Raw genomic sequence first — 12,692 nt, forward strand, 5'->3', positions numbered from 1 at the left:
TTGAGGTTTCCCCCCACCACCACCCTTTCTTTCTCTTCCTCTTACTGTCACTGATCTACTCAAACTGTTTCACCAGTGAAAATGCTTTTAAGCTCTTTAGGCCTTTCTCTAACAGATCTGCTGAAATACTGCCATTATCTCATCTTCAAACCGCTTTGGGAGACCAAGTTGATAAACATTCATCATGATAATGTTTAACCATTGCAGAAAACCACATCGTTAGTTTGTATTTGGCCTCTGACAATGCCTACCTTTATTCCTTTTAAAATTCCATTGATCTGCAAACACTTCTTTTATTGTTCATTTTTATTGCAGTTTACCTCTATCACATCAGTGGAACGAATTTTATTTATTTGTCTTAAATACACAAGAGTTAGTGTTATTTTTTCAAGTCCATCTCGCTTTTATGGTAAGTTACTGATAGTAGTTAAAGGAAGCTACTTAGCTTCTACTATAGGCTCTTCCCATAATGAAGTCTGAAGTTTTCCTGATAGCGTCCACTTGTAGTGTCTGCTTCTCTTTGAAGAGTTGAGGTTTTTTTCTCGTGAAAATAAGCTGATTTAGGGGCTGCTTTCAGACTGTTTTTTTTGTACGTTAGTTAACTTTTCTGCTTTCAAGAAGAGAGTATATTGGAAATGATCTCACGTGCTGTGACTACAGTTGTCTTGTTTTTTTCATTGTATATATCTGTATATGCTTTTCTGTACTTTGTGTGACAAGGTGATTCTGGGTTGAATTTATTGAAATTGCTCTGGAAGGGAAGCAGTGTCCTATCAACTACTCATCAGGAGTCAGTTCTGATCAATAACTGCTATATCTTGCTACTTTTGGTTAACCTTCAAGTTATTTTTGATGCTCTTTACCAGATCTTCTGCAAGGCAAGTGTAGTACAATACAGTGCCTTTCCAAGAGATCCTAGAAAGCCCGTTCTTTTATTGGCTGGGTTAGTGAGGCTACATGCTGGCATGGTTAAGTTGCTTATCTTCGGACGAGCAGCCCTCTGTTTCTGCACACTGCAAAGGCATCAGCCACTTCATATCTGCGGCTTGTGACGACAGCACTGCACTGTTCCTGATGATTGAAGGAAGGCTTTTTGCCATCCCTTTTTTGTTTGGGTTGATACTTCTCTCTTGATATCTAGGCAGTTGGAACGATTTGTATTCTTTAACTCTAGGTAGATACCTAGAGTTTAAACAATAAAGACTCTGTTTCTGGGCATTCCCTGGAAGTAGTAGAGACTTCTTGAAGGCTCGAATAGAGAAGGGGTCCCTGACTTCCGCTTGTTCCCCACCAGCCCCCTGACACACCCACCCATACTTCCCACTCCCCTCCACTCTGCCTTTGGCATACGCACAGATATTTTTTCACTAACGTTCCACTCTAGGATAAGAGTAAGCTATACAAAAGTCTGATGATGCTATTACATGCTGTTTGTGGTACTAGAATATCTAACTAAAACCATCATGTACTGAGTTCGTCCTTAGTGCTATTGCTATAGGCAATAGCATTACTTGTAATGCAGTGCTGCGTTTTGCTAGCAACCTGAATGGGTCTGATCCCATTGCTTTCCATCTGCTGCATTTCTGAAGTCCAGGATTTAAAGCACCAATGTCATCTCTTACATATGAAACAAATTCTGGTGTTTTATTTTACCAAGCCTCCATCCAATATATACTGAATCCATGATGAAAAATCTGAATACTGTGTATTAGCTATGTAACTGGATAATCATGGTCACGCTTATGCGTACATGCTGCACGGTTGTCAAGATACGTATACGTACATTTTATTTTATAGGTTTTTCTCTTTGCTCTTTTACCGGTTTTACTAGCTAGCATATCCCAATCCTAAATTCAGAGGTTTGTTCTGCAGAAGTTGAAGGGCTAAGGACATCTGGGTGGAGTACACAGAGGATGTTATATTAAAAAGATGACTTGAGCGCTTCAAAACCAGAGAAAAGGTACAAGAAATAAATTAAGACTAGCGCTGATGATGGAAATTAATCTTAAATGATAGTGCTATCAAATTTGCTCAGAACAGATGACAAGAGAATTTCTTCCTGCACTTAAAATGCTGTCTGTGTTTTAGGTAGTGCTTAATTAAGACTGACAGTTTTGAAACTGCTATTTATAGTGTTCAACTGCTATGCCATTTAGGATGCCAGCAGCATGACAACTTTTTCAGAAGCGTATACTTAACCCTTGAGTCTCGCTTTCAAAGATGACCAAAAGACACTGTTCCATGGGTGGATTTTGGAGACTATGCCTAAAAGAGGCTGTGCACACCCTGTTCATTACCAGTCAGAGACTGATTGCCCGGCTCTGTCTGTGGTCAGATAGGAAGAGAACAGGCCTACTAAATGGCACCTAACGTTGGGCTGGTGGGGCACTATCATTGTAGAAGAAGCATGTGCTTTAGACTGGGCACTGTTGCAGTGCATCTCTGTCCTCGGGGTGGGGGAAATTTCTCCTTATATGCAGTCTGAAACTCTCTCGGTATAAGCCTCTCACCCTCTAGCCGTGCAGTGCTGTCAAGGGACCAGCTCTGACTTCTTGGTAGCTCCCCTCACCGTGGGCACTGAGGCTGCTGTTTGGTGCCCCCGAGGCTGTTCCCTCTCCCAGCTGAGCCAGCCCTGGTTCCTCAGCCTCTCCTCACAGGGTTGGTGCTCCAGCCTCCAGATGTCTCAGTGGCCCTCGGCTGAACTCTGGTTGCTCATTGTCTTCCTTGTATTGGTTTGGGACTGCAGCTGGACTCGACATTCCACACGTGATCTAACAAGCACTGTGCAGAGGGTGGTAATCACTTCTCTTCATCTACCAGCTGTCCGCCTGTCGATAAAAGTTTCTTTACACTGTGATTTTTATTACGTTGATTCACCAGTACGCAGAGTGTACCAGCACCAGCACAGAGGCTGATGGTGTTGGCTCTGTATGGTGGTAGTCTCTCTTGGGAAAAGTTAATGTTAGGAATGTAAAGCGAACAACTGTAGACATCTTTTAGGATCACCTACTTCATAGGTTTACTAGTCCAGCTCAGCATACAGTCTGGTGCTCCAGAAAATTATTTTTTCAGTGCAATCAATGCTAGAAGTTTGAAAAGTAATTTGCCATATAAAATGTGTTTACTCTAGAACAAACTTCGTCACGGGTATGTGCTGGGGAATCTTGACAGCAGATGAAGTAAACAAACCAAGATTAAAATGGGATTTTTCTTCAATTGTTGATTTATTCCTCCATTGGTAATTCTTTTGTAATTCCTTTTTTAAGCAATATTATGCACCTTCCCTTTCTGTCCTAGTTGACACTAAAAGCATGGAAGATGATTGATATGCAGTTATTAATGAAAAATGGTTTCAGATTTCCCTTAAGGGTAATGGACAGTCACCATGATGGGCATTATAGATTTCTTAACATAAGTGTGTATTTAGACAGCAGTGAATAGGATTGCATTTTCTGTTCATTTATTTATTGAGGCTGATAACATGTTTACTAGGCTCTAAATGTTTACCTGACTGATACAGAATAGCATCTGGTTCCAGAAGTGGCCCCTGGATTGTAAGAATTAGCCATAAGTTGTTAGCATTTTCATTTTCCAAAGAATCTAGGATGGGGATGTGTTAATTGCTGATCTTCGTCTTAATTTTACCTTTTGTTCTTGTTTTTCATCCCTTTTATCTTTCTGCACCTCTCTTTCCCTCCAGTATTTTCCCATTATGCTCTGCACTGTTATTTCAGTGCAGTGCATTTTTTTCAGAGATTGAATATCATCTTTTCCCACTGAGACCACTAAGTGATGGTGACTTCATGTCTCTGGAAAAGAGAGTGTGTTGTATTTGATAAAGCCAAAATACTCAAACAGAAGTTGCTGCATGTTACCGAAATCTGTCTGCTGGTTTAAAGGATGATGCATGACCTAAAAAAGTACTTTTTGCAGCCTTGCTAGTGTCAAAGCCAAGTGCGTGTGGAAGACTGGAATGTGTGTCTGGAGAGTGTAGGCCTAAGCCTACATTTTTCAAGTAGTGCTGCAGAGATGAATTTATGCTCAGCACCCAGGACTGCTAAGAGGACGTGTTTCCTTCTGCAGACTTGTCAGACTGAATTCTTATTGCATTTTTTTTAACTGTTCCCCTACAGAGGCTGCAAGTCGTGCTATAGTCCAGTTTCTGGAGGTCAATCAAAGTGAAGAAGCAAGTAGAGGTTGGATGCTGCTCACCACAATCAATTTACTAGCTTCATCAGGACAGGTTAGTCTTAAACAGCGAGGCTAAAAATAAATTGTGGGGTGGGAGAGACAAAACCAATAAAATAATGAGCCACGTGAAGACGCATTAAAAGATGTAACTATATTCTGCTTTCTGTGTTAAGACCCTTTTTCTGTTATACTGCCACAGAACTTCTGCTTAATCTCCGTGTGGTTTCAGTTGCCTAAGAAAAACATTTAGGAAGTTTAACTTATAATGTTCTCTTGAATCATGCACGCAACTCTTATTGTTCCCCAAAGACTTCTTTTGCATGCTGCTGCTTAGTGCTCCATGCGATGCATGTCACATACAGCACCTAAATCACTTGAACTTGGGCTCCCCATTCAAGGAGGGCAGCAGCAGTTGTGAAAAGAGAAGCCAGCGGCAGTGATGATATCATGAATCTTCACTGCCTCTGCTCTTGGCGCTGCCCTCCATCAGAGAGCCAATCTCTGGCAATGTACTGGACAGCTGTGTGGTTTGTTCTTTCTGCTCTAATCTGCCTTTATAATTCGGCACATGATGTTATCTGTGTTTAGTATGTCACCAGCCTCCACCCCAATTTGTCTTTTCTTCCCACTGATGCTTTCATGTTTTCTACCACCTTGCTCCTTATGCCTGCTTGTACCTTCTTGCCAAGTGAGAGTATAAATTGAATAGTCCTCTTCCCACTCCCATTTCTACCGATACAAAGAATAGATAGCTAATGAGGGCTTGGCTGACGGTCTTGTAATTAACTTGTAAGCTTCTCTTGGCAGAGACTGTCAGCTTTTGTTTCTGTCCTGTGCGGTGATTGCTCCAAACTGTGTCTGTTAAATGCTGTTGTCGTGTAAATAAATTATGATCCTATTTTTGAGGTTACTGTTTAGGTAGGCATTTAGCAATAGATGGTGAATCTGTACTGTGGTGTGGACACCTCACCAAAGGTGTGAGAAAGGAAAAAAAACAGCGTTTGAGTCAACTGCATTATAGGAGCGTGACTTTTTGAATATAGTAATATGCTGAACTGTTTTTTTTTGTTCTGTTTTCTTTTTCCCCAGAAAACTGTGGACTGCATGACTACAATGTCAGTGCCTTCCACACTTGTTAAATGTCTGTATCTGTTTTTTGACCTTCCACATGTGCCTGAGGTAGTTGGAGGAGCACAGAATGAACTACCTCTCGCAGAGCGCCGAGCGCTACTACAGAAAGTCTTTGTACAGGTAAGAAAGGTCAAATAGGTCATGGACTTTGCAAGAGGAGTGGAAATGCTTTATGTGAGAAAAGTCTGGAAACTTTTCACTTGAACCAGGTTTTGCTCTACCTTGATTCTTCATAAACTAATGGTTTAGAGTAAGATGGATTTTCCTGCAAGCACAGTTCGGGTTATATTTCCACTCCCCCTGTGGTTTTTGTTCTTGGCAAATATCTCCTCCACAAAAATGCGTGCAGCTCTTCTGCACAGATGCTTAAAAGGAGCAACATGTTGCCTATTCTGTTTTAATCTAACTGGTCCTAGTCTTTGATATCTTTGGCCATTACTGATTGAAATAGACGTAGTAAAAAACATTAGAATTAATAATAATCTTTGAATTAATTTAACATATGCTATTTTCCCTTTAATTATGGCAATACGGCATGAATATAGAGACAAATAATTTAAATATGGGAACCATCTGAGCTTGCAGTTACTATTACAATTATCCCCCAGATCTGCCAGGGAGACCAGGGACTCCGTCTGATCTGCTCCTGGTTTCATCTGGAGATCTTGCAAGGAAATTCCCATATGTTCTCCTGATGAAAGTTTTTAGGAGCTGATGGTTACCATTAGAAAGGGGACAATGGTCATACTAACAGTTTCCATGTGCAGACTGGATGCATCTCTGCGTAGGTTTATTGTAGCCACGTATGCAAAACCATAGAGATCGGTCAGCAATCATGTCCTTCAGGGATTTGAAGGCGGTGCTAAAATTTGTAAATAGAACATCTGAGAGGCATTTTGGTACCTGCATTACAGAAATAAAGATGAGCCCTATTCCCACAATTACTAGCTGCAGTGTCTGCCCAGTAACAGACATTATATGAGAACATACCCATTTGTCTCTCTTTTGTCTTAGTACTACAGGCTGTCTTCCAAAGCAGCAATCACGATGTGCTGTGAGCTATCTTTCAGAAATTGCTCTGCTGTGTTTCAGTCATCAGAGTTAATGAATAATCAATGTTACCACATAGGTTTCCCCACAGTACATTACCACTCAGCTCTTTTTCTGTCCCTCTTCAAGGCCTGTAAAGTGGTGTGCTCTCAAATGAGCTGGCTGGAATGGGTGAGGTTTCAGATGGCTTCCAAACCTCCTCCCCCGGATGCAGACAGCCTTGCAAAGTCTTCCTCCAGTTTTCTGAGAGGGAGACTCAGCTTTTCCTGCACAAGACACAAAATGGACATCAGGTGTCCTCAAAACATGCAGAAAAGGGAGTGCAACATAGTAATTTTGTTTGTGTGGCTGCGTTTTGTCTTGTTTGTGGTAACCTGGAAATAGAGATCCGGGTGCCGGTTATTCAGGTAGGTGTACAGTGTTGCTGTAGCCTTTCCTGCCACACTGTTTTGCCTGTTTTCATTTGGCCAAGATGTTATGGATGCAGCTCTGCCAGCCACCCATCGATAGCCTTCTTCCTGCATTAGGAAGGGACGAAACGGTTTGCTTTGCAGAGCCTCTGCCTCACTGCAGCATTTAGACCTGTAGCTGGCAGATTCTCCAGGCATGGAACAGCCTGGTATCCACACAAGTACGCTGTGTCAGCCTAACAGATTTAAACTCTGCTGCTGATCTTTTGCTAGTCATTTTAAACTGAAGTGAGACTTGAAGTAACCATGTGTTGAATAACCTTTCTTCAATTCAAATTAGAGAAACAAAGGGAAAACAGCGCGTTACCTTTTTTAATGTATATGCTAATGGAAGAATGTTTCGCCTTTTACTAAGTCTGGGCAAAAATAGCAATGATCAGGGTATTAATGCCAGATATTTAATGACTTATTATTTCAGATCCTAGTAAAATTGTGCAGTTTTGTGTCCCCGGCGGAAGAACTGGCTCAAAAGGATGATCTCCAGCTTCTGTTCAGTGCAATAACCTCATGGTGCCCTCCCTATAATCTGCCTTGGAGGAAGAGTGCAGGGGAAGTACTAATGACCATATCACGTCATGGCCTTAGCGTCAATGTAGTGAAATACATTCATGGTATGTGTCCTTATCCAGTATTATTTATTGGTCTTTTTTCTGTTGTTCTTCTTTCATAGTTTTCTTAGGTAGGAAATAGGCACAAAAATAACAGATCAAGGAAAGCTAGGTTTTTTGGTTGGACATTTTATTTACATACAGGTAAAATTTCAGAGCATTTTGTTTAGTGAGAGAGATGTTTGTGGCTGAGTCTGCCTTCTCCACATTTCAACTTAACATTGAAGGAGAGAGTTTCCCCTTATCTTTTGGTGTAGACTTTATGATGACCAAGAGGAAAGGCTTTCGGTAACATCAGTAACTGCCTGTATTGAAAAATATTGACTGGGAAGATGCATAAGTTTGTAATTCTGGCTGCGAGCATTAATTCTTAACAGGAGCTAGTTGTTTTCAGTCCTGCGCTTGAATTAGCACCAGCAGCCCCTTGTAGAGGCACAAGGTAAGCTATCAGTTTCCAGTTTCCAGCTGCTTGTCTGGGTACCACTCTAAGTGGCAATAAAAGTGTAGAGACATCTGAGGAAGCCACAGGAAGAGGAACCAGGTCCATGTGTCCTGCTGACACAGATCTATTAGAAGCCCATGAAAGCTGCTGCCCTGTAGTAAATACTGATGTGTTACACAAACCAGGGAGAGCGAATTTGGGTATGCTGGGAGAAAATTTTTTTCTCCCAAACATTTTGCATTTGCAGGAAGAGGCTGGGCGAGACTGTTATAACCACCACTGATCTGCAATGTAGTCTCCATTATCCAGGTACATAGCAGGTGGCATACCCTGGTAACAGCAAAACCCGTGTAATGCAGGCACTAGGAAATACTTGAGGGAGCGTGGCGTATGGGTGAACCTCCAAGTGCTGACAGATGGAGCAGCCAACTGGCTTCCTCCCCTGTGATCCAGCCCAGCTTCCCTGTGGAGTCGCTAACCCAAGGTTGTTGTCCCTAGGGCCTGGCCCAGGGAGAGGCTCTCCTTCGCTTGGCAGACGCACGCCTCTGCCTGAAGGAGGTGGTCTCGCAGTGCTGGTGCTTCTAGGAAGCTTACGTGTAGCCTGTCCTAGAGCCTGCGTCACAACCAAGTGCAGAGATTTTGGGACACAGCTGGGAAGAGCCTGGCTGCTGGATGTGTTTGCAGTACCTACATTTTCCCTGTTGACTGACTAGATTGCTGACCACTCAGCCAGCCTGCGTTTCTTCTGCTGCGCCCTTGTATTCCCCGCCTTGCCATACGGTTTACAGATTACAGGTTTTATGTCTTCTCGAAGGCCAAAATAAAATCATCTCATGGGCTTAATTCAACCTGCCAGCCACCAAATGACTGAATTTGTCAGCCAGCATCATTCCATTCTATCTCCTGTCCTTTTTTGAGACAAACAGCATCCTGACTGTTTCAGGCATGGAAACTGTAGCATACCGGGGTATTTCTGTAGCTGGTTGCAGATTTTGGTAGCTTATTTAAGGAGTACTTTATTCATCACGTATCTTTACAAGGGCCTGGTTATGGTCCGTTTGGCAAGGGCAGCTGCCAAGCTAGTTCATAACAAAGAATTTGTGAGAGCAAAGCGAGATGCTAACTGGTGTTGGAGAGGATACTAGGTGCCCAGGAGCAGTTTTGCATACGAAGTACTCGTATTGCATTAATTCAAAACTGCATTGGTCGTCAGGTATGTAGGATTTTAGGTAGGAAATTTCGTAGAATCTGTTTCTAATATTGTATTTAGGGCTTTTAGACTGTAGGACAACATAGAAGCATTTGTAGTTTTTAAATTGGAGTGATTGTTGAAGTGAACGAACATCCTTATCATACATTTTAGCAGTGTACACCTACTGGAAGAAAAGAAGCCCACAATTTCCTCACACGCTGGAGAGCAAGTAGTTACAAAGCTGCGCAAAACCATTTTGACAGTTTGCGAAATACATCACCCTGCTCCCACGTACTTCACAGAAAATCTCAGTCTGTGTTTTTTCTTGTGCTAGCAGCATGTTTCCAGTTCCAGTCAGAAAGATGTGAATGTACGGTATCCCTTGGAAGCACAAAATAGTCAGCAGTTCAGTATTTTCTGATAGGACTTAAAAGGTGATAGGTATTTTGCCTGCATCTGTAACAGCATTCTGGTGGGTGTTTGATGATTGTAGAAGGTGTGTGTATATATGTGAAAACATTATGAAGCACGACAAAGAAAATAACCGAGTTTTGACTGTGTCACTCAGCATATTGCAGCTACTACCATCATCGCTTCTCTACGGGCTTGATCCACAGAGGAGTGAGGCTGGCATATCAAAAGATATTCTAGGTTCTTTAAAAAGTGCAATAAAATCTTAAAAAGAAAACCAGTCGGCATTCCCTCTCGCTTCTTGATAAAAAAATAAACCTGACTTAAGAGATAACATCTGTCAAGAGGCTCATCTCATATTCAGGAAAAAAGTTAAGACATTTTATCATATGCAAAGGAGCATCCTTTCACTGTCTCATGCTTTGATTTGATCTCTGAGACGTTTTATTACCAGTCTATCTAGAAAGATTTGCACTTGTCTTGCACACGCTGCAAAGTTAAAATAGCAGATAATTGAAGGGAGCATCTTTAAAACAGGCGTGCAGCCTGAAATCTGGCTATAGATTTGGGAAAGCTTTTTGCAACTGACCAATGAACTGATGGGGTGGGAGAGGTACGCAGAACGAGACGAGCTGCCTCTCTTTGATCAAGACGTGTTGGGAAAGCAAATACGCCAGCCAAAGAAATGCTAACTAGAGTAGCACAAGACTTTATATAACTGTATTTTAAGAGAAAAAAAGATGATTTAGAATTACTTACAGTTGCCATACTTGTCTTTTTAATCTACTGAGTTATCCGGTCAAACTCCTAAGGTAAAACCAGTATTTGTCCATACAGTCTTCTACAAGAGTAAAGATTATAAAAAGGAGGAAGGGATTGGCAAAAAGAGGTTAAGGTTCAGATCACAAATCACACTCTGTGATATTAAATGTTATGTGATAAGAGATAGTCCAATTACAGTTACCTTATTGCCGTGTTCCTTGTACTAGTTAAGCTTCTTGCTGTGATTAATGTCAGTAAAATTCTAAATTCTTTAATTGCGATTCTTTTCAGAAAAGGAATGTTTGTCCACATGTGTTCAGAACATGCAGCAGTCTGATGACCTTTCTCCCCTAGAAATAGTTGAGATGTTTGCTGGACTTTCTTGTTTCCTCAAAGACTCCAGTGATGTATCCCAAACGTTGTTGGATGATTTTCGGATATGGCAAGGATATAACTTCCTCTGTGACCTCCTCCTCAGGTATGCAAAAGTGCTTGAAGGAATGCAGGCAGATCACTGTGAGCTTTTTCTGAAAAGATTTCTTACTAAAGAATAAGTGAATAGGTTTGGACAAATAAGTGATTATAGGTTATTATGAAATGGAGATAGTGGGACCAAAACATGAAATTATGTGCTTCTCTCCATTTATGAAACTATATTTTTTTAGCTTTTTATTCATTGCTATTGGTGTATTACTAAATCTTTCTTAGCACATACAGAAACCAGATGCTTAAAAACAACTGGTACTAAAAATTCTGAAAGAATTCAGAAAATAAAATTTTGACTGCCACTAGTGATTTTTGGGTTTGTTTGGGTTTTTGTGTGTTCTGTAATGCAAAATCATGTAAGTAAATGTGGTGCATGCTACTTAGTATTGAAGAGACATTTTTGTACATAAATTCTAATACCAGAGTGCTGGAGAGAACTCTCATGTTACTAGGGAACCAGTGTATAAGTTCTTTTTTTTAATTTGTATTTTTTATTAAAGGTACTGCTAACCTGCTAATGCATCACAAAATATGGTGATAAAAATGCTTGCCCAAACAAAACTTGGTTGTTTGATCCGTCCATGATTTTATTTCTTTCCATGAAAAAAACTTCATTCTTTTCTTTCTCAGAACGTTAGTGTCTGCAACGTTATTTCTGTAAAATCTATGGTCAGTCTGTGTTGCTTTGCTTGGCTATGAAGTTCTGAAGAAGCATGCTTAGCTGTTGAAATATTTATATGTTTTACAAATCTAAGACAGAAACTGGGAAATATTGTCTATGAGTGTACACCTTATGAAGTATACGCGGGTCGAAAATGCTTAGAAACAGTGCTGTAACGGCCTGGGAAGTGTTAATGTTGTTTTCTCCCTCTTTCAAGACATTCATTTTGGGTGCTAGGATGCTAGGTTTTGGCACTCAAATACTTGAGCTAAATTTTCTACTACATAGTATGTTTTTGGGTGGTTTTTTTGTTTTAAATGGATACCAGACATAGAAGTGACGTTTGACATTCTCAATCACAGTTAAAATTATTCATAAATCATCTTTGGTGCCACAAAACCTAAAACACCTTTTAAGGAATTGTTCTTGTTCTCATAGTATGAATGGCGGTTTTGAGTGTGTTATATTTACTAACGCATTCATTCAAAGTGATGTAATTTAAACTCCATTGTTTTCCATAAACTGTCAGCCAGAGTTTAGGTGGAATCTGAGGGGAACATGCTTTCATTAACAATGTCATTTTCAGGTACAAAAGCAATCCTCTGTAGATCAAGTGTTTTAAACAAACTCTCTCCTGAGGTTGCTCATCCTTTAAATCAAAGAATGGGGGATCCCTGGAATATGTATAGGAAGACTAGAGGTTTGCATGTCTGGTTGAAGAAGGAGAGCACCTGGATTCTTCAGTTGACATCAGTAAAGGTTAAAAGTGTAGGAATGCATTATCCTTGCTTCTTCCCAGGGTGACTCTAGAAAATTGCTAAGACTCTTGCAGAAATGCCTGGAATAAGGTGAACAGCGCACACCGTGTGGTGTATTTGCTAGCAATGCGTGTATTGTAGAGCAGACGGAAGATGGTTCAAAAAATGACTGCTGTTTTGATGGCCGTATCTCTTGCTGTTCCTTATAACTTTTAGTTTATTTGATCTTCAAATCGAAATGTAATTTATTTAAAAAAACGATCAACGTGGGCAAGCCTGTGTATTGGTCAATGATGAACAACAGTAATGTATCCTCCCTGGACATGTTTTGGCTCAAATCTACTGACAGAGACTTGTTCAGCTCTATGGCACTATTGTGAAGCTGACTGTCACGTAGGGGTGTGAAATATGGACAATGGGCATCAAGCTGCAAAGAAGAAAGGCTTCGGAGTTGGTAATGCGGAAGGACATATGAAGAAGGTGACTTAATAAGAAATTGCAGGAGGTCTGTGAGGACCAAAGGAGCGAGT

The 12,692-nt window shown here is 40.8% G+C and overlaps 1 protein-coding gene across 6 annotated transcripts in view; it reads left to right on the forward strand.

The window, feature by feature from the left end:
- Window positions 1-12,692, forward strand: part of WDFY3 (WD repeat and FYVE domain containing 3) — a 178,554-nt gene that overhangs the window by 66,849 nt on the left and 99,013 nt on the right. For all 6 annotated transcript variants that reach the window (XM_074588804.1, XM_074588805.1, XM_074588799.1 and 3 more), the window contains 4 exons: window positions 4,134-4,243; window positions 5,281-5,442; window positions 7,261-7,453; window positions 10,549-10,735. In XM_074588804.1, coding sequence (XP_074444905.1) covers window positions 4,134-4,243; window positions 5,281-5,442; window positions 7,261-7,453; window positions 10,549-10,735 — 652 coding nt within the window. The remainder of the gene's footprint in view (window positions 1-4,133; window positions 4,244-5,280; window positions 5,443-7,260; window positions 7,454-10,548; window positions 10,736-12,692) is intronic.

This window comes from Larus michahellis, chromosome 5 (assembly GCF_964199755.1).
Source record: "Larus michahellis chromosome 5, bLarMic1.1, whole genome shotgun sequence".
Classification (NCBI taxonomy): domain Eukaryota; kingdom Metazoa; phylum Chordata; class Aves; order Charadriiformes; family Laridae; genus Larus; species Larus michahellis.